General features: G+C 33.6%; 1 protein-coding gene across 1 annotated transcript in view; it reads right to left on the minus strand.

Annotated features, from left to right (window-relative positions):
- The window catches only part of LOC118190247 (uncharacterized), an 88586-nt gene that overhangs the window by 5817 nt on the left and 58736 nt on the right, over window positions 1–24033 (minus strand). The window contains exon 2 of the mRNA XM_085815988.1: window positions 19820–19942. Coding sequence (XP_085672114.1) covers window positions 19820–19942 — 123 coding nt within the window. The remainder of the gene's footprint in view (window positions 1–19819; window positions 19943–24033) is intronic.

The raw sequence follows: 24033 nt of genomic DNA on the forward strand, positions 1-24033 counted from the left end.
AATCCTCATTTATTGCTTTAAGGCGTACTTCGAAATGTTGGTTGAGGTTAGATCTCGAATTAATAAACTTTCAAATTGCTCATGCAGTTTAAGAATAAGATTTTAAACTGCATAATTCTTATATTCTGTGGATAAGAACACCATTTTCAAGTACGGGATTTTCATAGCTGTGATTGTGTAATAACCATCTTACAAATATTGTCTAATAATTTGTATTATATGTAAATAATTTAATTGAAATTAGAAGTAAATTGTAGAATCTCTTGTATAATGTAATACTAAAACTATCAAAGTGCAAAGCATAACCAGAAAAACAGGGTTACAGGAGTAAGTCCATTTAACATAGAGGTAAATGGTTGGCAAAATAGCGAAAAGCTGGCGATGATTTTGGCAACTAATTTTTGTCGCCAGATTTTTCCAGAAATAGCCAAATTCGAAAGTCGCCAAGCCTGGTGGCAATTTAGCGACATCTTGGTTGGCTCCCTGCCTTCCAACAATTTCGAGAAATCGAAGGTAAAGTCATTCTGACGAAATGGAGAGTTCAATCCCAGGTCAAATTATTTTGCAAAAAATAATTTCTGGGACTCGGTAAACATTATTGCTACTACTTTTTTTTTATTTTATCTTACTTATTTTATCATTTTTAGTGAACCTTTTAGAACTTATACTGCACTTTTGCATTTTTATGCAAGATAGACTGACCCTAGGATACTGACCCCCAGTACAATTTATCGCTTATGACACGAGACTTAAAATTTAAGATTTCATTACTACTCAAGAAGATTTCTTTTGCCATTCGACCTTATCTGCCATTTAATTGCTTCAAGTTCTTCTGTTCTCATCGAGTTTCACGATTTTATGTTCCTTAGGTTGTGAAACTCAAGTAAGATATGGGAGTAAAGGTTTCCGGACCGAAGGCTTCGCTACACAACCGACGATCTAACGAGGAAATTTCTCGGCAGACGGAGAAAACTACTTAAAACCGGAGATTATTAGCTTTCAGTTTAGCTCAGTGTTCGGCACAGAATACTGAGAGTTCAGAGAACTGAGAAATCATTATGCAAACTTACACATTTGAAATTTTTTTGTATTGCACTGTGTTGAACGTGCTTAATAGTTCAAACTGTTTCTTTGAGTAATAAAAGTAACTAATATACTTTTCTTGCATTGTTTTCTTATGCTATAACCGTATTACTCTCATATATCACGTTTCCCGCAATTCTGACTTATAATTTCCTTAAATATTCACATAAACATTAATTATGGTTAACGTTTGGACACCAGAGTATTTTCAGTCAGATACTGAAACGAAGGCTATCTTGTTGGGGCGAAGAACGCCTTATTTAAGTCATGGGTGATGAATATTTTGTTGTGAATGGGTGATGACTATTTTGTTGTGTCGCATAACGTGTAACGTAATGCAACAAGTGGCAACTACTGATTGTGCTCTGTCATACTGATAAGAACTGTATGAGTACTTTGGTGTGAAAACTTCCAGAACTGTGAAATGTTTTTCGAAAAGTAAATTTCATCAAGCTATCATCGGTTCTGTGTGCATTCAATCCATTACGAACTTGCACGCACGTAACTTTACTTACGCACCCATCTTCGGCTTCCAACTCTGATAGGGATTTGCAAATACTTTAAGTTCTCTAGAACAAGTTTTATAAATCATTGTGGGAACATCGTATCAGTCACTGTTTCACAGGAACTTTTGGCTTCTCAAAATATGACTTTCATAGGATCAATGAAAGTTTCTTCAACAAAGCTACAGTTTGTGATACCGTGACCTACTGGTAAAGATTAAAAGGTGTATCTAATTAATTATTGTTTCAGCCCATATTCTCAGCCTAATCACGGAAGCTCCTCTTGCACGCTATCATCTGTTCATGTTTGAATAGATAGCGAATCTTAAATTATTCCGCGTTTTCCATTCAGGCACCAAGGCACCTGTCGTTTTCTTCAATTTTCGAATCCCAGTCTCAGTCTCTTTTAAGGAACCCTAATTCATAAAATCATTTCCAGGTCTTTAAAGATTTCTGATAAGTTAGCAGGGTATAAAAAATACTTCCTACTTCATCAATAAGATAATGTTTTAAAACGGAAATATAATAATGCAATTTCAATTTATACAGAACGGAAGCTTCACACTTCCTTGAGACACAACTTTAAAAAAAAAACTAATGAATACAATTTACTTTCCAAGATATTTAATTTCATATAATTATTTAATCCAGGTTAGTAAAATATTGTCTATATCCAAAACTTTTTCTTCTTTAAAATGAAAGAGATCAAATGCGTGGTTATTCACCGCTACTATACACAATTAGATTCAAATCGTAGTTGTTAGAAGATTTTAATTGTTAGATTAAAATTTTAATTTAAAGTTATTTAAGGTTATTTTATTATTGTAAAACACACGGAAACTACCAAAATGACAAATCGGGAAATTGGCTTTTATATGTTACCCATGGAGAAAACTATAGAAACCTCATGGAGTCAGGTCGTTCAGCAGGATTCGATTCCGAAGCGAGTCATCTTATTCAGTGGTCATACACGCTCAGTAATTGGCGGGTGATATATTTAAGAACTAAATTTAAAAACTAACAGCATTAATAAAAGAAAGCCCGGAAAAAAGGTCAGACTAATTCAAATAGAATTGTCATACCATCGTAAATGAAACATTTTAGATCTAAATAATCACTACTATTGATATTTCTCCTAGAAAAAATTCTTCTCGAGATTGTCTCCGGAATTTCGAATTCCTAGTTTATTGAGAAACACACGATTTCCGAATTTCTTCAATTAAGAGATGAGATATTTTAAAAAATACCATATACAATTTGTGAAAATTAATTTCAGTGCTCTTCGTTACAATTCAACACAGCAGAGATAATCCGAGCAACTTTCTAAATTTTAAGTAGAGGATATTCATTATTATTAACTAAGAAACGAGGGCTGGAAATTTCTTCTGAAAATGTAAAAGATTAATATTTATATAAATTAAGAGTTTTATGATAAAACTAAGAAAAGAAGCAAATATTTTATATCGATTTTATAAATTTTTCCTATGTGATCTAGCTAATCCAACTTTAGGTACATTATGCATTACAAAAACTACATTTAAAATAAGCAGAAAAACAACGTCAGAAGTTTAATTTCTACACGTACTAATTTAATATCGATAATGGTTTGGTTTTATTAATTACTTAAAATTTTAAGCAAAATAAATACCATTTTTTAATTTTTTTTAATTATGAATTTCTGACATCTTCCCTTAGGCTGAAGAAGTTGTCATCATATGCAGGTGATTCCATACTCAAGAAAAACATTGATAAACGACGCATACGAAAGACTGGTGTCTTAACCGAAAGTTTCTGGCATTTGATTTCATACAGTAAAAAACGGCTAAGACAAACCTATTCACTGTACTTACGTCTTTATATGTCTACTAAATAGATTTTTAAAAAATTCTTTTTTGGGGGGTTAGTTTCATATACATTATTTTTAACATTTGATGCACTATATTTGATACAACTTCTGATATATAACTAATAACTTTTAGCAAAACCGGAACAAGGTTTTTCAACCCTTTAAACTGATTTCGTAATCGATTTGGCGATAGTAGTGAAAGTGCCTTTGAATTTAGGTGTTTAAAAGAGACAGTTAATAAATTAGCACAAATTGTCAAATGATATAAATGGGAGAGAAAATATTTCGCAAATATTCAGTTTTAAAAACCACACTATTTCAATAGTTATGAACACTAAGACAACATTATATCTTTTAAAGATAATTTATTGATAACTGATAATTGAAAGTTTAGTTGAATCCTACCTGAATCTGAGCACTTCGATAGAAATGTTTTTAACATTGCGAATAATTATTGTTAAAGTGAAAGAAGCTTTATAAATTATATTAATAGTAAGCGCAAATTCTTCCCTTGGTCAAAAAAATATTCACGCCTTGCTATATGTTCTGTCGAATATCAGTTCAATAATCAAAAATATTTTGAAAAATATTGTCGATTTTGCTTCACTAAAAGCAAGAAAATTAAACTAAAAAAGTCTTTAAAATAGTGCCATATTCTTATTATTACTTATATTTCAATATTATTCCGTATTTTTCAAAAATTACTTTTTAACATTTTCCTTTAAATATTATATATCTTTGCATGAGTATGATTATAACATATAATAATTATGGTATTAAGATTTAAAATAATTACTGTTATTGAAAATAAAAGTACAGAGTATATTTATTTTCACTGTATAAATAACGCACTCATTTACCTCAAGTGAAACTATATCTAGGCAATTCTCTTTTACAGCATTTATATTTTGAAATAGCATACTCTATTTCAGAATAATCGTTTGTTTATACCCAGCAATAAAGTATTTTCATTTTACTTTCTTGTATAAAGTAAAGGTAGTATAGGAACCGAGAAAATTTTCGGTTTTAGAATTTCAACCGAAGTATCCATTTTGACATTTCTTTTTTTGGCATTATGTTTGTACGTACGGACAGAATACCAAATAAAATTATTTTAAATTATTAATAAAAGCCCTTTTTATTTCCAATCGGATTATGATATGGATTCAAATGGATTTTTTCGTGACATCTATGCGTATGTATGTTTCAATGGAAATATCCATTTTGTCAAGTCGCGTCGTGATTTCAAAAACCCGTATGTCGCATATCTCGAAAACGGTTCGTCGTAAAATGTTGAATTTTTGCAGTATTCTTGCAGTACCTAACTGTAAATCTCCCTTTTTGGTTGCAATAGACATAGGGCACATTACTCGAAGAGTTTTTAATCCCAGTAAATACATGTTACAAATATAAAATAAAAATTCAGTAACATCCCAGTGTTTTGTTTTTGTTTTCATTATGTTGCTGGTTACATCATAATAATTTTAAAAACATAGTATTAGACAGGTAAAAGACATTTATTTAAAGAATAATAAAGGGGCTTTTACTCTATCCTAATGTTTCAGGTAAGACTGTCAGGACTTGTGTTTCTCTTGATTTGCTTCGGAAACATGATGTGTCCTGAATAGGAACAGGGAGCTTACTCAAGCTATGTTCAAGATTTGTAACAGACGACACAAAGCAGGAAGGATATACGAAACCCTTTATTTTCTACACTTTCACAAGTACTCCCGTACTTCAGAATACAGAAACCAACCACTTGTGGTCTGAACGTAAGAATATAAAACTACTAACTAAAAGCTAACTTTGAATTAGTATACAAATGCCTAGCACTAAGACTGGCCTTTATTTAAAAGGGTAAGCTGCTGAAAGCCGAGCTGCCGAATCGCTGAAAGCCGAGCTGCTGAAACTGCAATACGTTTTCAAATATCAAGAGGGCTAAACCTCTGGTCTTATAGGCAACCAGCAACTGAGTGAAGACTCGTAGAACTGCAGTGGCAAGCGGCTTGCTTCCTAAATCTCCTTCTCTCTCTCTTACTCTTGGCAAAAAGCCACAACTTAAGTACTTGGGCGTTAGCACGACAATTTGCATAAACAAGTTAAAGCATTTAATTCTGGCCGTAAGTAGAAAATAAGAAGTGATAGTACAGTTTTAAAATAAAATAAACGTTAGTAAAACTTAGGATCCTTACAAGACTGTTGAATTAATAATTGAATAAATATTTTGTAAGGTTATTATTATTATTTTACCTAACCAGTTATTTATAATTTCACCCTTTACTGTCGTTTCTATTCCCCGTTTACCTATCAAATGCAAATTAGTTTGAGAATTTTTCAGCTGAGGTTTTGGAGTTGTAAGACAGAGCGTGTTTCTGCCTCTCAAGGCCACGTTACTGTTTCCCTAACTCTGATAAAATTGTATTTCTTCGGCTTTGCGTTATTGCTGCTGACATATAAATTGTTACGCCAGTGAGAAATTTGAGCCAGCTTCGCCTCAAATGAATAGTACAGTCTCTGACTACTATACATAGTTTAAATTATAAAATTTACATTTATTTTAAGTTACTTGCCACAAGAGTGGTTGGGCTTACCAAGCACTAGAAGTGCATTTTATGGTCAAGTTCTTGTTCAATAAAAAGGTGGTTTTAAAACATTTTCAGGACTCTGTAGTTCTTTTCAGACACAGCGATAATTCGCTCCAAGTCTCTTAAAAGTTTTAACTTAGTTTAAACTAAAAGTTTGAATTTAGTTTACGCTACCAAAGAGCATCAAACTCTATAATTTGATGCTATTTATTAACTAACATTTTAGCAACTGTGTAAACGTTCACTTTTCTAAAAAATTACAGGATCGTATCTTGGTTTCAAATGTAATAAGTTTCAAATGAATACGTACAGCAAAAAGCCTATCATTTAATAGGCGTACAAGGATGTCATATATTATCAGATTTTTTAAATATTATTGTAGCTCTAATCTAATTTTCCATCCAATATTTTTTTCTACTAAGAGTTTAAAATATTCGAAGTTCTTCAATAATTTATCACGAATTTTATCTCTTCGGATATCTGTAATTTTAAACCAATGGAATGTGTATAAAAACTGTGTTTAATGAGTCAACTGTAAAATCTAAATAACACCTTCATTAAAAACATCAAGTAATCTAAAATAAATTCATCTCTAGAACATGAAAATATTATGAAATATTATGAGTATAGGAAATGCTAAATTAATTTAACCTTAAGAACATGACTTCAGTTTTGATTTCTGTTAATCATCTGTTTTCAAGTCTGTAGGTTCTTGAGTTTAAAACATAGGAGAAAACCTTTTGAACTGGCAATCGCTTGTTAGATATCGTTTGCTTGCGTTTCTTTCATTTTGCTTTCTTTTTTTTTTTTTTTTTTTTTTTTTTTTTTTTTTAAAGAAACCTAATTAAAGCGTATTCCATTTCACTGGGGTTTCGAACATAAAACGGGAACCCCAGTGAAATGTAAAGCGAAAGGGAAATGGAAAATGAGTTTGAGAGGAAGCAAAATTGAGGAGAAATAAATTAAATGCACATAAATTACACGTACCATCATCTCGTTATGCAAATATAACGTAGGAAAAATTACGGAACTCCAGCTGAAGTACAGTATTACATGTGAAAAATACAGTACTAGATGTAAGAACATGTTTGATTCTGGTTAATAAAAAACAGTATTTTTGAAGTCAACAAATGTAAATTATGTCTTTCGAAGTCATAAGATGAATTTGATTATCTAATTAGAGAAAAACGTATTAGAATAATGAAGAAAACCATAGAAGCTTCACACAAGCAGTTCGTTCGTTCTCCAGGAAACCCTGCTAGTATTTTACAGTGGGTACAAAACGTATTTGCACACATACATTTTTGTTCACAATTTATAAGAAAATGCATTAAGAAATACAAAAATTGGCATTTAAAAAACAGAATAAGCTTATTCATTTAAATTTATTACAAAAATACAATAATATTAATAAAAAACATTTTTTTGCAACAATATTAAAATATCTTATGCCAAGAAAGTATTTGCACACTCAGCTCAACTTTAGCAAATTTGCATTTTTATGCTATTATTTGACAGTCATCTCGCAGTAAATAACATACGTAAGACGACTATAAAAGGAGGTGTTTTCGAAACGTTATCAGTTGATTGTCGATTTCAAATTGTAATGGAACCTAAGAAATCTGAATTGCCGATTTAGTTGCGAGAAAAAAATTGTTTCTCTACGTGAAAATGGCCTAAGTTATCGAGAAATAGATAAAAAAAGTAAATGTTTGCTTCTCTACTGTTCGGTATGTTATAAAACGTCATAAAGAAAGACGATCTACATCAAATAACTTGCGCTCTGGGCGCCCAAAGAAACTTTCATTGTAAATTAAGCGAAAAATCATAAGAGAAGCATCGAAAAATTCATTTATTAGTGCAATTACTTTAGCCAATGATGTCGCTTCAACATCTGGAGTTCAAATCTGTGCCCAAAGTGTTCGAAATGTCCTGCACGATGCACACATTTATGGGAGATCTCCAAGGTAAAAACTTCTCATAATTGAACGAAATAGACTGAAGAGACTTGAATTCGCTAAGAAATATATCAATAAGCCAATTGATTTCTGGAAAAATGTCATATTCTCCGACGAGAGTAATTTCAATATCTTTAAATCAGATGGCAGGAAATTAGTTTGGAGAAAACCTTGTAATGCTTTTCATACCAAAAATATGTTACCTACAGTTAAACATGGAGGAGGTTCTGTTATGATTTGGGGGTGTATGACTAGCAAAGGAGTTGGTAATTTGTGTTTCATTGATGGGAATATGACAGCTCGAACCTATATTGATGTGTTGCGAGATAACTTGCCACAAAGTGCAATAAAATTGGGTATCAGTAATTTTCAGCAAGACAATGATCCCAAGCACACTGCCGGTATAACACGTATGTGGTTGCTTTATAATGTACCCAGAAAACTTGCCACTCCACCCCAATCATCAGACTTAAATCCTTTGGAAAATTTGTGGAATTCTTTGTATTTAAAAATAAGAAAAAGGAAGATTTCAAGCAAATCTGCCCTTAAACAAGCCCTTATTGAAGAGTGATCGAATACTGACCCTACTATTATAGAAAATTTAATTAAATCAATGCCAGCAAGATTACAAGCAGTAATAGATGCTTAAAGGAATGCATACTAAATATTAGTTATTTGAAATTTGCTTATATATTTTATTTCTTTTGTAGTCATGCAGGTGTGCAAATACTTTTTTGATACGAGGTATTTTATTTTTATTACAAAAAAGCATTGTTATTTATATTATTGTAATTTTTCTGTTTGTTTTGGATGATTCAACTTATTCTGATTTGGCAATACGAATTCTTTTATTTGTTAATGCTTCTTTTTATGAAATGCAAACAAGAATGTAGGTGTGCAAATACTTTTTTACCCACAGTATCTCTCGTGGCCGAGCGGCTGATACTGGTAGTTCTTTCCAAGTTTAAACCTATGTCAACGGGCTGGCTGCATGTTTGTGATTTCTCCTTTAGTTTAACGTGAATAAGATTTAATTCATTATGGCAAAGCATGTGAGGGAAATGCCTAAGGAAAAGGGATGCCTTGGTGAAGGACTTTCTATTGGAAACCGACTCGTGTATACGTTACACATGAGAAAACTATAAAACCGCCCATGTAGACAGCCCGTTTGCCTGGAATCGGACTCATGTCAGAACTACCATGGTCAGCGATATTACCGCTCGACCCCTGGTAAGGCTTTTAATATGAAATAAGAGACAGTTTCCCTTAGAAAATCCGTCACAAAAGTATCCCTTTCTTAAACAGCACTCGAGTGCTTTTCCATACTGAAATAACAAAACTAATATTTTGTGGCTTAGGTTTGGAGTATTTGGATATAGCAAAGCATATGAAGGTTATCTGTCTAAGGTTTGCTTTCATGGAAGAACTCATTCGTCAAGATTCGAATCCGCATTAAACTACCAGTGTTTAATTGTCTTAATTACTCGCCTACTAGTGGTCCTTTATGACTTATGTACTCACTGCATGAGTTAGCGAAGATATAAAAACTGAAGCTTAAGTTTTAGACAATGCACTTAATACTGCCGTATAAAATATAACAATACTGTTGCGTGCGTACGGGTTCGTTATGAAATGAATGCACAAGTCCGATAAAAAAATGAACAAAAATTTATTATTATCACAACAAAATGCTTAAATTTTCTCAAATTATCACGCAGTATTACAATATCTCACAGTTATTTTCTTTTAACTACTGAAATGTCCAATAGAACGTAATTCAAAACAGCTAAAGAACGCTAATCCGCGAATTCGCTACAATCAACAACAGTAGTTTTCTAAACAACAACAAACTAAGCAACTACTACAAACTGAGATGTTTTCCTCCTTTTATAAGATTTTAAAATCACGCGCTAGAATTTTCCAGTACTTTCTCGAAATCAAAAAGAGATATTTATTTATTTAATGCACGCGCTCTTGTATTTTCAATTTTCCGGCTTAGCTTTCTTTTAATATTCGTCACGCGCTGCACTGCGCGAGAAATAAAACCATTTAATTTATAATTGAACTAACATTAGCTTTTTAAATACCAAATTCGTAACACTGCCCCCTTCCCAAGGACTGCACGTCCCGGGCAGTACAATCCCTGGACAGGAAGCTAAACTTACAACTGTGGCATAAATGCATTAATAAGCATTACATTACAATAATAAACAACATGAACAATAAATGCAATACATAAAACAAATCAAATGCTATCAAATACAAATCAAATACACATTTAAAAACAAAATGGACCATGGTCTTATACTATTTACAATTATTTACATTATGTACTATGGCCATAGTAATGAGCTAACCTGTCGTAATGAACGACTTCAGGTTTAGAGTTCGAAGACTTACGAATCCTAACCACGACGTCATTCAGCCTGTTTAGGACTGTGTACGGCCCATCCCAAGGTGACTGTAATTTCGGACAAAGTCCTTTCCGTCGAGTCGGATTCCACAACCACACCTTGTCTCCTTCGTGGAATTGATGTTCAGTAGCTCTTGTGTCGCATCTGGTCTTCATTTTCTCCGTCGCCAAGTAGACTCGCTTTCGTGCAGAACGGTGCATCCCCTCAAACCGCGCCTGGGCATCTTGGATGTGTTCCTCAGGCGATGAAGGCGCATCCGTAGGGCGACTAAACAGGCGGTCACAAGGCAGACGAAGGTCTCGACCGAAGAGCTTCTGGGATGGAGAATAGCTGGTAGTCTTGAGTTTCTTTTCGACCCTGGTATGATTTCGGCAGCTTCCCGAGCTCGATCTTTCGGACAAGGCGTCGAGATTTCCAGGCGAGGATCCCTTTTGAGGATGGATAGTCATGCCATCAGATGCTGAAAGCAGCTTATTGTTTTTGAAATCTAGGGAAAAGTTGTATTTCCTTAAAAAGTCCAATCCGAGTATGCATGGATCTGTAATATCCGTCACATATGCCGTGTGATGGTAGGCGGCACTTCCAAACGTGATGTTTACGTTTAACTTCCCAGTTATGTCGATCTTGTCACCAGACGCAGTCTGAAGGGTAACGCAGGATGGCGTCCAAATAAGTTTATCTTTAAACTGTTCAGCTAAATCTTTCCTAATAATGGTAACATTAGCTCCTGTGTCAATGATCATATTGCAAGGAACTCCATCGATATTCCCATTGATGGACAGTCCGTTATTGTTGCCACAAACTATAGAGATCTTAAGCGCTTTAAAACAGGGTTTTTCATTATCTGGCAACCTCCGTTCCTTGATATGGTCATTAATTTGTTTCCTCCGTCGTTGCTCAGAAATTGTCTCAATTTTCGTACCCTGGGGTGTTCTGCAATTCTTTCGTACGTGGCCTTCAGCTCCACAGTTCCAGCACTTTGGTTTCTTGTCAGTCCTTTTCCTTCCCGTGGCATTTAATTGTTTGTTTAAATCGTATGCCTTATTTTCCGTGCTCTGGGGAGTTCTGCAGTTCCTTCGTAGGTGGCCTTCAACACCGCAATTCCAGCACTTTAGGGTCGGTTTCGTTTCACCACTATTCCGTCTTAAAGCATTCACTGGTCTTGTCAACTCATCCGTTTTATTATCCGTGCCCTGGGGTGTTCTGCAATGCCGTCGTAGGTGACCTTCAGAACCACATCTCCAACATCTTACAGCCACTTTGTTCTCACTGCTACTCCGTATCAAAGCATCGACTTGTCTGGATAAATCATCTAAACGAGCCATCAATTGGTCCCCTGGGTCGTGGACTCGCACAGCTCTGACTGGGTAGCGATCTCTAAGAGTTGCTTGCTGGGCTGCCTCCAATTTCACGGCGTACAACAGAGCGCTTTTTAAATCTTTTACATCCGCCATTCGTAGAGCTTTCTGTATTTCAGTATCTCGGATGCCGTCGATAAAGTATTGCAAGGACAGGATTTCCCTTGTTTCTGTCGGGCATTCCGAAAAGGCGAGATGGGACAGCCTTTCAACATCCGCGGCGAGCTCCTGAAGTGTTTCGGTAGGCTTCTGTTGACGAGATTTTAATTGGAGCCTGCTGTAGTCTTTTAAACACTTCTCCCCAAAGCGCAACTCCAAGGCGCCGGACAGAGCTTCGAAATCTAACCTTTTGTTTTCGGGAAGAGTCTGAAGGATATCCGCTGCGTCTGCTCTCAGAGAAGCGGCGAGATGACAGGCCTTAGTTTGGGAATCCCATCCATTCGCATCCGAAACGATAGAAAATTGTGTTTTATACACTTGCCAGGAGGTCTTCCCATCATATGTGGATAGCTTCAGAGGTGGACGAGCAGGCATTGGTAAGAATATAAAATCATCACTCCTGCTCCCTGCCGACGCTACGAATTTCTTTAAAGTATCCATTTCTTTGGCAACTGCAGAAACTCTCTCATCAATTTGTTGTTCGATTTGGTGTTGGACGGCACAAACTCTTCCTTCAATTCGTTCCTCCACAGCAGAAACTCTCCCTTCTATATGTTCTTTTACAGAAAAAACTCTTTCTTCTATTTCTTCTTTCACCGAAGAAACTCTTTCTTCAATATGATCTTTTACGGAAGAAACTTTTTCTTCAATATGTCCAACTTTATTTTCAACTGCGTCAATTCTGCCTTCCATAGCTTCAAATTTATTTTCTATTATGCAAGTAATTTCTCTTTTCATTTCTTCTTGACCAGCTTGAACGGCTTTCATTTCGTCCTTAACGGATTCCTGGCCCAATTTCATTTCTTCCTTAACGGATTTGACCAGCATCCATTTTCTCTTTAATTTCTTCTTTAAAAGATGTTTGGCCAGCTTCCATCTTTTCTTGTACAGCTTTTATATCTTCCTTAACGGAGTTGACGGCTCCTTCCATCTTTTCTTGGAAAGCAGCAAATGCAGTCATCATTTGCCTGAATTGTTCTTCCATCGCTCTTGTTATTGGTATTCAAATCCCACTTCTGACACCAAAAATTGTTGCGTGCGTACGGGTTCGTTATGAAATGAATGCACAAGTCCGATAAAAAAATGAACAAAAATTTATTATTATCACAACAAAAATGCTTAAATTTTCTCAAATTATCACGCAGTATTACAATATCTCACAGTAGTTTTCTTTTAACTACTGAAATGTCCAATAGAACATAATTCAAAACAGCTAAAGAACGCTAATCCGCGAATTCGCTACAATCAACAACAGTAGTTTTCTAAACAACAACAAACTAAGCAACTACTACAAACTGAGATGTTTTCCTCCTTTTATAAGATTTTAAAATCACGCGCTAGAATTTTCCAGTACTTTCTCGAAATCAAAAAGAGATATTTATTTATTTAATGCACGCGCTCTTGTATTTTCAATTTTCCGGCTTAGCTTTCTTTTAATATTCGTCACGCGCTGCACTGCGCGAGAAATAAAACCATTTAATTTATAATTGAACTAACATTAGCTTTTTAAATACCAAATTCGTAACAATACTTTCATTTGCTGTGCTGCTGAGGAAACCCGAAGTTTTCTATGGAAGAAGACGTGAGTCATGTAAGTAATAGGGAATACAATTTAAAATTTTATGTACAAGGTGAGATAACACAAAAAAAGATTTTTTTAAACATATGAAAATGAATAATTATGAAACATTATTTATAGAAGCATTACAAACTCTATTCGTAAAAAAACAATACAGTCGAATCTGGATTTAATGAACACTTATAATTTCTAATTTTATTCTCTTTTATGAAACAAATACGGCATTTAATTGTTTTACAACAATGAAATTTAAGTATTCAGAGCAAATTTTACTTAGAAGGAAATTATGACAATTTCACTCAAAATTAGCTTTTCTGAAATAGATATACTATGCCGAGGGCAAAGAATTTTTAATCATTCTTTTCCTCCATCCCCTCTACCGTAAATGTTGCGACAAACTTCTGGGGGAGGTAGGGCACATCATAAAAATTAAGAATTGTATAGGAACCCATGCCCAGAAATGTCACTGTACGCCGCCAGGGAGTGCTGTGCAGGAGAATGCTAGTGGAAATTGAGGACCAGTTCCCTGGCCCCCCACGCTCACCGGATTTATCAAGCCTTGATTTCTTTTTGTGGGAAGCCATCAAAAGTGTCGTCTATCACGATTCTGTTGTGTCTGAAATGGATCTCGTGGCAAGACTCGCCTGCGCAACTGCAACAATCAAAAAAGGTGTGTTTGAACATGTCCGGCTATAAATGGTCCGTTGGTGTCAGACATGTTTGGCGTCTGATGGTGCAAACTTCGAGCACCTGTTGTAACATTCAAGCTGTCGTACTCCATTTGTATTCCTGTCCAATAAATGTTTCAAATTAATCACTCTTGTTTCTTTCCCCATCTTCTACCTCTTGTAATACTTCTTTGGCAATATGAAGCAACTCCAATGATGGAACACAGAAAAAAACTTTATTTAGCACTCAAAATGGCGACATACAAAACAAAAAGAGAAAACATATTCTAAAAACTTATTTAAAAAAAAAATAATTACATGCTTCGTGCGAGAAAATGCATGCAGCTCTCGAGCCTGCATTTCAATATTGCCAGTAATCTGTACATTATTTATTATTCATCTATTTCAAATGCACGAGAGATTAATAACGATATTTAAGCTGTTACAACCTCTCCCCCAACGGAGAAAAATTTGACAGTTTAATAAGCTCGGCTTGCTCATTTGCTTAAAGAGAAAAGATAACTTTTCTCATAAGTTTCGAAATTTTCAGGCCGAAAATTTTAAGTTTTAAACAAATATTTTTACACCACATTTAAATAGGAAGAAAATGGACAGTGTTCAAATTAGTCTTCCTTTTTTTTCTTGACGGCGCCTAGATCTCTTCCATGGTGGACGAGTTCCTCGGCTATAATTCACAGCAAAGCCTTTCCTCAGTTCATCTGTGCCTTTCGGATAATATTCATTTGTCATTTGCTTTCGACATTTGTTTTCTTCGTCTATTAGTAGAGGCTTTGATATTAAATCGTTGATGATAACGTTGCATTGCAAAATGATTCTCAATATTAATTTCTTTATCGTTTTTCAAATTTTCGTGAACATCTTCCACGTTTAATTCCGGTGATTTAACTTCTTCTTCAAATACATCTCTGGATGCTTTATTTTCTTCCTTCATCGGTTCCAAGATCTTCTCTTCATCTATTTTTCTTTTGATTTGAGCTCTAGTAGAAACGGCATTAAAATGGTATCACTAAGTTTACGTTCAAGTGATAAACTAATAAAATAAGGCAGTTCAGTGTTAACAGGAAGTAATAACCTGATATCACTAATATTACGTTCAGTGATGAACTAATAAAATAAGACAATTCAATATTAACAGGAAGTAATAACCTGGTATCACTAATATTATGTTCAGTGATGAACTAATAAAATAAGACAATTCAATATCAACAGGAAGTTACGTTCAGTGATGAATTAATAAAATAAGGCAATTTAAAATCAACAGGAAGTAATAACCTGGTATCACTAATATTACGTTCAGTGATGAACTAATAAAATAAGGCAATTCAATATCAACAGGAAGTAATAACCTGGTATCACTAATATTACGTTCAGTGATGAACTAATAAAATAAGGCAATTCAATATCAACAGGAAGTAATAATCTGGTATCACTAATATTATATTCAGTGATGAACTAATGAAATAAAAATACGCACGATTATTCGATCTCGGTCAGTGCCTCCAAAATAATTAAGACTGTAATACTTCTTTGGCAATATGAAGCAACTTCAATGATGGAACACAGAAAAAAACTTTATTTAGTACTCAAAATAGCGACATACAAAACAAAAAGAGAAAACATTCTAAAAACTTATTTAAAAAAAAATAATTACATGCTTCGTGCGAGAAAATGCATGCAGCTCTCGAGCCTGCATTTTAATATTGCCAGTAATCTGTACATTATTTATTATTCATCTATTTCAAATGCACGAGAGATTAATAACGATATTTAAGCTGTTACAACTTGCCCTGACATTTCGGGGCATGGGTTCCTATGCAATTCTTAATCCTTTTAATGTGCAGTACTTCCCCCAGAAGTTTATCGCAACATTTACAGGACACCCTGTATAACATAATTTTCGTTTTGAAGACTAGTTTTATTTTTGATATGAACTGAAACAAATGAAATTCTTAGTTCAGTTAATTCTCAGCCGCAGTTACTCTTTCACATTCCGGATTCTCTCCACTTATTTATCCATATTTTTATTTTTAAAATATCTGAAATGCCTCTATGAAACATTAATTTGTTATTCTAGCATATCTTAGGGCTTGCTGCCCAAAGCTCATCTGTGTAGTGCTTACCCGATGGACCCAGGTTCAAATCGCGGAGAAAGCATGTTTTATAAGCGTATAGTATTTGTAAGGGAAGGAAACACTCAAAATACACGGTCCTCTTGAGAAGTAGGCTATATGGAGGGACATATAAAGATTTTTAGAGGCCTTAAGTATTTAAAAGATTTTGGTGCCCCTATATATATTTACAACAGGCTTCCTTCCCCCCCCCTCCCAAGTTCTTTCACTCTCGATCTAGTTTAACTACAGAATACATTCCACGGTAAAACTGGCAATCGAAAATTTTTGTTCCCTTTCCTAGACGGGGTTATTTTGCTTATTGAATAATCCAGCTTAACTCCTAGGGTGTTCTTTCTCAGAATCGTGGCAGAAACTTAACAGTTATCAAGACCCGGTGATATCTAATATATATACTTATGGGAATGCACAGGTGCTAGCTTTGCTTAAACCTGTATTTATACCTTAGGATTTTTTCCAGAATAATAACATGAAGCAAGTAGTCATTGATAAAGGCATCATAAACCTAAAATGCAGGATTAGCAACAGAGCAAATCTAAGCGTAAGAAATAAAAGTTATACACAATTAATTTCCACGAAATTTCTTCAGTCACTTCCTGCTTGATACTAAACTTCTTCACTAAAATTATTCTCTAAATGACTTATACAGCCAACAGAATCATTTGCAGGAATTTAATATTTCGGCTAATTCGAAATTCGAATCACCATCAACAAGTTGCCTACATTCAGTATTATTTATGGTTTAAAATATTATTACGAATTTTGTACTTAGGTAATTTTAGTAGAACTGTAAGCAAAATTGTATTTTTCTATGTAATGCAGCGCAAGACAAATTTTCAAAGAAATGTATGCCTGAAAAGTAAGAATACAGAACCAAGTGCATTTAACATCGAGTAAATGGGTATCTCGGTAATTTGGCGCGATATCGCCAAACTGACAACGGTCATGGCGACTAATTTTGTAGCCATATCTGGCGAGAAATCTCCAAAAGTTGTTGCCAAATTTGGCTATTAATTGGCGAAATTTTGGTTCGATCGCTTATCACCGTAATACGTATTGTAACTGAATAAGTGTAATTGACCACTATACTCCAATTCCACCTTCATATTGCTTTCCAGTAATTTCGGGTAGCAGAAAGTACCAGAAATATATCTCGGCGCCAGGTTAAAATTATGAACGCCCGGAGAGAGAGCATCTGCTTTCAACTGCTTAGTTATTGCTGTTGCTAGTTATTGAGTTCCGTGTAAGCTGAGATATCCGGCTTAGCTTTCTCTTTAGATGCGCTTTGCATTTCCTTGTGCTTAACGTTTTTAGTAGTTTGAAGTGTAGCTACTGATTATTCTGTGAACACTTGTACGAATATTTCTGAGGAAACTTTCAGAGTTCTTAAATATATTTTTTGATAAAAATTAATTATATTAACCTATTACGGACATGTGCGTTCAGTTTATTACGAACCCGTACGCACGCACAATATTTTTATTAATGATGCAACATAAATTTAAGTTAATTTCTTAAGAAAATAATACAAATATAAATCAAGTTGCACATTATATTTTGGAAGCAAAAATGTCCGCAAAGAAACACGATGGGCGTTCGCTTTCAAACAGAACATGAAAATCAATAGAACAAGAAATATTGGCTTTGATATACAATATTCACTCATCGAATTAATACAATTAGTTGCATTCATTGTAAACTGAACAGCTTGAAAAAATATGGGCGAAACAAAATTAAAGTACCCAAAATCACACGCACGGTGTGTGAGCGTAGAGCAGGTAGTTGACTTAGTTTCCTGAGTATTTGGAAAGCCTTCTTTAATGGTGTTTCAATATGAAGCATACCAGCACTTTATTGAAGTCAAATACTGATCAGAAAAACAACAATCTTCATAAGTGTGCCTCAGCATAAAGGGGCCAACACCCTTAAAGCAGATCGGTTTCTAGCTTCAAGGGGGAAAAATAATTATAAAAGGAGGGGGATTAATAAAGGGAAATAATTTTTTCCCTTTATGAAATGTTACAAACTGATTTGTATAACAGTGTGGCAGCCTTATGTTGGGGCACTTTTATGAAAGTTTATTTTTTTTAACAGTGGCTCGTATACAAGTGCCGGTGTATTTCATGACGGTGCGACGCTTTCCAGCTCGAGACGCTTTAAACGCTTTTCATGACGGTGCGACGCTTTAAACGAGCGAATTAAATTATGAAACAATCTTTTAAACTGTGCGCGCAAGTTGGAAACATGACGAAAAATGTTCTCACAAAGCGGATTAAATTATAAAAATATTTGTGGCAACACTAACTTTATAATTACTATTTCAGAAGGCAGCTATATTATATAGTCAGCTGCAAAATGATGGAAGTAATTGCTTTTAAAATAAATAAGTTATCCCAATTCATGCAACAGTCACCTATTCAAACATCTTATGGGTTTTAAGGTGTATGAGTCCCCTTAATTGTGTTTGAATTAGAAGACACCTTTGCACAAATCATTTTAATTACAATTTAGATTTAGTTTAGATCTTCAGTTTAAAATGTAATACGTTTTTAGGTTTCGCTCACCATCAAGATGTGTGCGAGTTACGTGTTTAAACAATCATTTCGTCTAACTCAAACAAACTACAGTCAAAACCGATTTAGTGATTCTCAAGAGACTAACAAAAATTACCTTTTACAAAAATTACACTGATGTGTCTTAATTCAGATTTAACCGTGAACGCATATCCCGAAGTGCTAAAATTCTTATTTAAATTTGTGAATTTCAACTTGTCATTTTTGTAATGAAAGTTTAAAACTGGTGATAAGAAAGAAAAAACGCGAATTTCAGCCCAACTTCAGACCATCACATTACTCTAGAAATGATAAAAGTATTCATAAACATAAGGTGCCATTCTAAAATTGAAGCAATCTATCCATAAATTAAGATTTAAACACTGTTTTCATACGTGTTGGGTTGGAGCATTCTAAATAAGCGCTAATCAAAAGATATGTTAAATCGGTGTTAAACTGTAATTACAGAATATACGAATAATGTCTGGAAAACTGCAAACTTATTTAAAAATGAAACTCAAGTTTTTTTTTTTTTTTAGCTGAGTCTTTGGATTAAAATAATATTGCTGATAATTGTACAAAAAAAAAAGTTATCTTAATGTCTCCCGCATCGATAACAGTTCTACTCCTGAATAAATACCGGATTTATCATTCCGATAATGAAGCTTTCGGCAATCTTCCTAAACATTCTGATAAAAAAAACAGTTGCAAATGACTCTATGCTCAAGTATATGATCAAATGATATGATGATTAAATTTATCATAGACATGATAAGAAATACAGATAACATTTAATGTGCGTCTATATTTTAAACGAGCGTATGGTATTTTCCTCTCTCTGTCAAATTCAATAATTTCGGTAAATAACTTATTACCGGTGACATTAATGACGTAATTACGAAAATTAATGTTAATGACACTATCCATTAAAGTCAACATACATACGAAAGAATAAGTAAGATACCTGAAAGAGAGACATATTCTTTCTTTTTCTATGTCTTCGTAAAGGAGATAGGTTCCAGGTCTCTGGCCTTCTTTTGAAAGGATCTCAGTGGCTTCTGCTTTGGTCAGAATAACTGGATCGATCCTGTAAATTAATATAATTTTCAATGTTTGTCAAAAGAAGCTTTTAGAAGCTGTATAAAAAATCATCACTACAATCCTGAATAAAAAAAAATCTGAAAGGTTTCAGATTTTAAATTACGTCCAAAGGGGCGTTTTTTTAACGTTTTGTATGTTACCTTTATTTATGAAATATCACGTTCTTCGCACTTAAATCATAAAATTCAGGGCTCTAGTGCAGAATTGGGTGCCCCTTCGATTAGCGACAAATTTTGTTCAATTTTGAAACCCGATTTCTAGTTACCATAATAGTTTTAACTTTGTTTTAGCTTCCCGATTTTTTTAATGAAAATAGATCGACGTATACATGGACAAAGTTAAGGCAGTAAGCAATGCCTAGTTTGTGCATTTCTGATTTTTTTAAATGAAAATAGATCGATGTGTGCATGAAAACCGAGTTTATGCAATTCTTTGACTTATTATTTTGTTTTTGTGTAGCGTCCATCTTGATATTATGCTTTCCTGGCACCGATCCTGGCGTCCAAAAAAGAATCCCCAAAAAACAAGGGGCACCCAATTATAAACTTTTACCAAATTCAGTTCAAGAGCAATATCGCAAAACAATTTTTAAATGAGCATATCCTTTAGAATTTCCGATACACAGTCTCGAGCGTTGGAGATACGTTGCCATTGCTCGCTTTGAAAGCTTTGAGTTTCTTAATCAAAAATTCGTTAAAATTTTACAAAATATGAAATCGATAATAAAACAAATTCCAAATTTGGACTTCCAGATGCCCATATTCACAGGAAGATTACATGATTCAAATTTTGATGGCTCTATGTACCGTTGTTTTATCACAATGCTAGAAATATACACAGATTTATACAGATTCTTCATTATTTAATTTCTTCAAATATAATACAGGCCGATAATATTTGGTGGCAACCATTTGAAAAGTGAATCAACGCAAAATGCAAAAACGAAATTACTGGGCAAATTGCCCCTTTGGCAAACAAAATATGTTTAAAAATTATTATTTAAACTGATTTAATAATAAATATTTATTTCGACTTCTAATTTTAAAAAATGCAGTTTTCAAAATGAGTATTTAAAGTAGGCATTTCTTCTGGTAAAACGTCATTTGCTACCTAAAATAAACGCTGTTTTCATACGCTTGAAATAACTGGCGATGTACTTGCGTTAATGACAGCCACTAAGACAGATTGCAACTCATAAAAAAAAGTAAAAATTTCTAATTTACTCCCAATATTAAAAAATGAACTGATAAATTTGTTTTCACTTTAAGATAGTAAAACATTCATAATAAACTTTTTTAACCAAAATAGTAAATATACTCCATTTAATAGTAACTGATTTTTGGACAGTTTTAAAGAAACAATCGATAAGGTATTTTTCAATACCTTATCGATTTCTTTAATTGAATTAAAGAGCCAATTTCTGCGCTTTTTCAGCGCAAAAATTGGCTCTTTAGTTTAATGTGAATTCACATTGTAGGTTCCTCTATTCTTAAAGGCGGGAAAAATTTCTAAATAATATATTATCCTAAAAAACGTTAAAGTAACTTACAGAAAATGCCATGTACTTGTTTCTAGATCTCTAAGAAACTAACGTTAGTAGTAAAATAAAAACCACGTAAAATTTTACTACATTAGTAGTAAAATAAAAAAATAAAGGTGATAATCCTCTATTGCGAAAGATAATACTATATGACTTACAGTAGAATATAAAAGTTAAATATTAATCAAACTGCGAAATAATCGTAGGCCACCTACAATAAAGCACTCTTACTTGCTAAGCAATTTTTCGAAAATCGAAATTTTAAGCTTAAATTTCATTTTGTATTTTTCATGCGCAAATTTTCTTAATAAATTATTCAGATTATTAAATTTCAAAAGAAAACTACAAGCATGAAAGTATCTTTCTTTAACCTACTAACAAATGAACACAAATAAAATTACATTATACGAATAAGTTAATTTCTTACATTGCAAGGCTTATCCCAAGTTTTCAACAGTTATCTTTAGCTAAAGCTGTTTTCCTATCCTTCTTATTTCAGCTTACAAATAAAATGTTGCCAATAAATGCATTTTCTTTTAAAATTATTAAATCTGATTTTGTACTTAAACTGAATTTTCAGCTGAACGCATATTGAGCGTGTCAGGGGAAACGTGAACATTTGTTTGCACTGGCAATCATCTGTTTTTGAAATGGTTTACAACTGTAATTATATCTTTATTCCACGGAATCTCTTCACGAGGATATTTGTTATTTAGTATTCTTGCCGGAGTGGGATCAAGTATTTACACTTTGCATTTTAAACAAAAATTCATTTTGTGCATTAAATAAACTAATTTAAATTAAGGGGACTCATACACCTTAAACCCATCATGATCTTCGAATATGTGACTGTTGCAAGAATTGGGATATTTTATTTTTTAAAAGCAATTATTTCCAACTTTTTATAGCTGACTACATAATATAGCTGCTTTGGAAACTAGTAACCAGAAAGTTTGTGTTGCCACAAATATTTTTATAATTTAATACTCTTTGTGACAAAATATTTCGCCATTTTCCACCTTGCGCGCATGATATTTTAAAAATGGCTAATGGTACATACTTGATTTATATGGGCACTATTTTCTAACTGAACCAACAATCTGATGAATATTTTAATATTGAAAAATTTTATGGACGAAAACATTACAAATTTTTTTAATAAAATACATTTTATAAACTCAACTCAAAATAAAATAAAAATTTAACATGAAATTTTTAAAATTTTAGGTTCACAGTAGTTTCCAAATGTTATAAAAGCTATATATTAAATATGGAATTAAATTATGAAACAATCTTTTAAACTGTGCGCGCAAGTTGGAAACATGACGAAAAATGTTCTCACAAAGCGGATTAAATTATAAAAATACTTGTGGCAACACTAACTTTATGATTACTATTTCAGAAGGCAGCTATATTATATAGTCAGCTGCAAAATGATGGAAGTAATTGCTTTTAAAATAAATAAGTTATCCCAATTCATGCAACAGTCACCTATTCAAACATCTTATGGGTTTTAAGGTGTATGAGTCCCCTTAATTGTGTTTGAATTAGAAGACACCTTTGCACAAATCATTTTAATTACAATTTATAATATCTAGAACAGCGGTCATTTCGTATGACCGCCGGGCTTTCTAGTTATTTATAACTCGAGCGTGATACACAAATTTTTAAGCAGAACTGACTGTTAAGAATTTAAAATTTTAAACAGGGTTTCATAAAACTCTTCTAAGAAAAAACTGCAATTATTTTTATTACCGCAGACTGGTAAATCATGGCATTTATTACCACCCTATATAAAAGTTCAAAATATAATCGAATTTATGCAGTAATATATATATATATATATATATACACACCGAGTGATTCTAAAACATCTGGTAAAAATGCAAGGGCAAGTGGAGAAGACGGAAATAACCAATTTAATTAATTGTATGAGCAAAAATGGCACGTGTAAGCGGACACGTACAGAAAGTATGCACACCCGGAGCGCAATAAAGTCAAAAGATATACACAATTTAATAAATGAGCCCATCAAAAAGTATTTCACGTACATTTCCTACAGTAACGGACAGCCTGGCTACCAGACCTTTATGGGATTCCATGGGACGTTCACGGTTCGTGCCGTTAATGTGTACCCACAACACGAAATCAATGCATATCAAATCTAGTGATCTCGATGACTAATGAGCAAATCCCCTTTCCCATCCGAACCAATGAGAGATCCAGCAGGCAGCGTTAAGGTAATTTCTGATGTTTCTGTTGAAATGGGCTAGTGCTGTATCAAGTTGGAACCATATTCTTAAGAATGCAGTTGCTGGAACATCAGAAAGTAGCTCGAGCAAGATATTTTGCAGAAAGATGCTCTACCTGCAGCCATTCAAGCGACTAGATAGAATGAACAGTTCTATTTAGCAGCTATGTTCTATGCTGGCCAAAATATTAGTGAAAACCGTTCCTAACAAGCATACGATCTCGGGCCGTGTAGAATATCATGCAGTTAAAGGATTATGGATATTAAACATACCCGAACATGCAAA

The sequence above is a fragment of the Stegodyphus dumicola genome, chromosome 4 (genome assembly GCF_044657685.1).
Source record: "Stegodyphus dumicola isolate Sdum_Otavi_A_Nest chromosome 4, ASM4465768v1".
NCBI classification, from domain to species: domain Eukaryota; kingdom Metazoa; phylum Arthropoda; class Arachnida; order Araneae; family Eresidae; genus Stegodyphus; species Stegodyphus dumicola.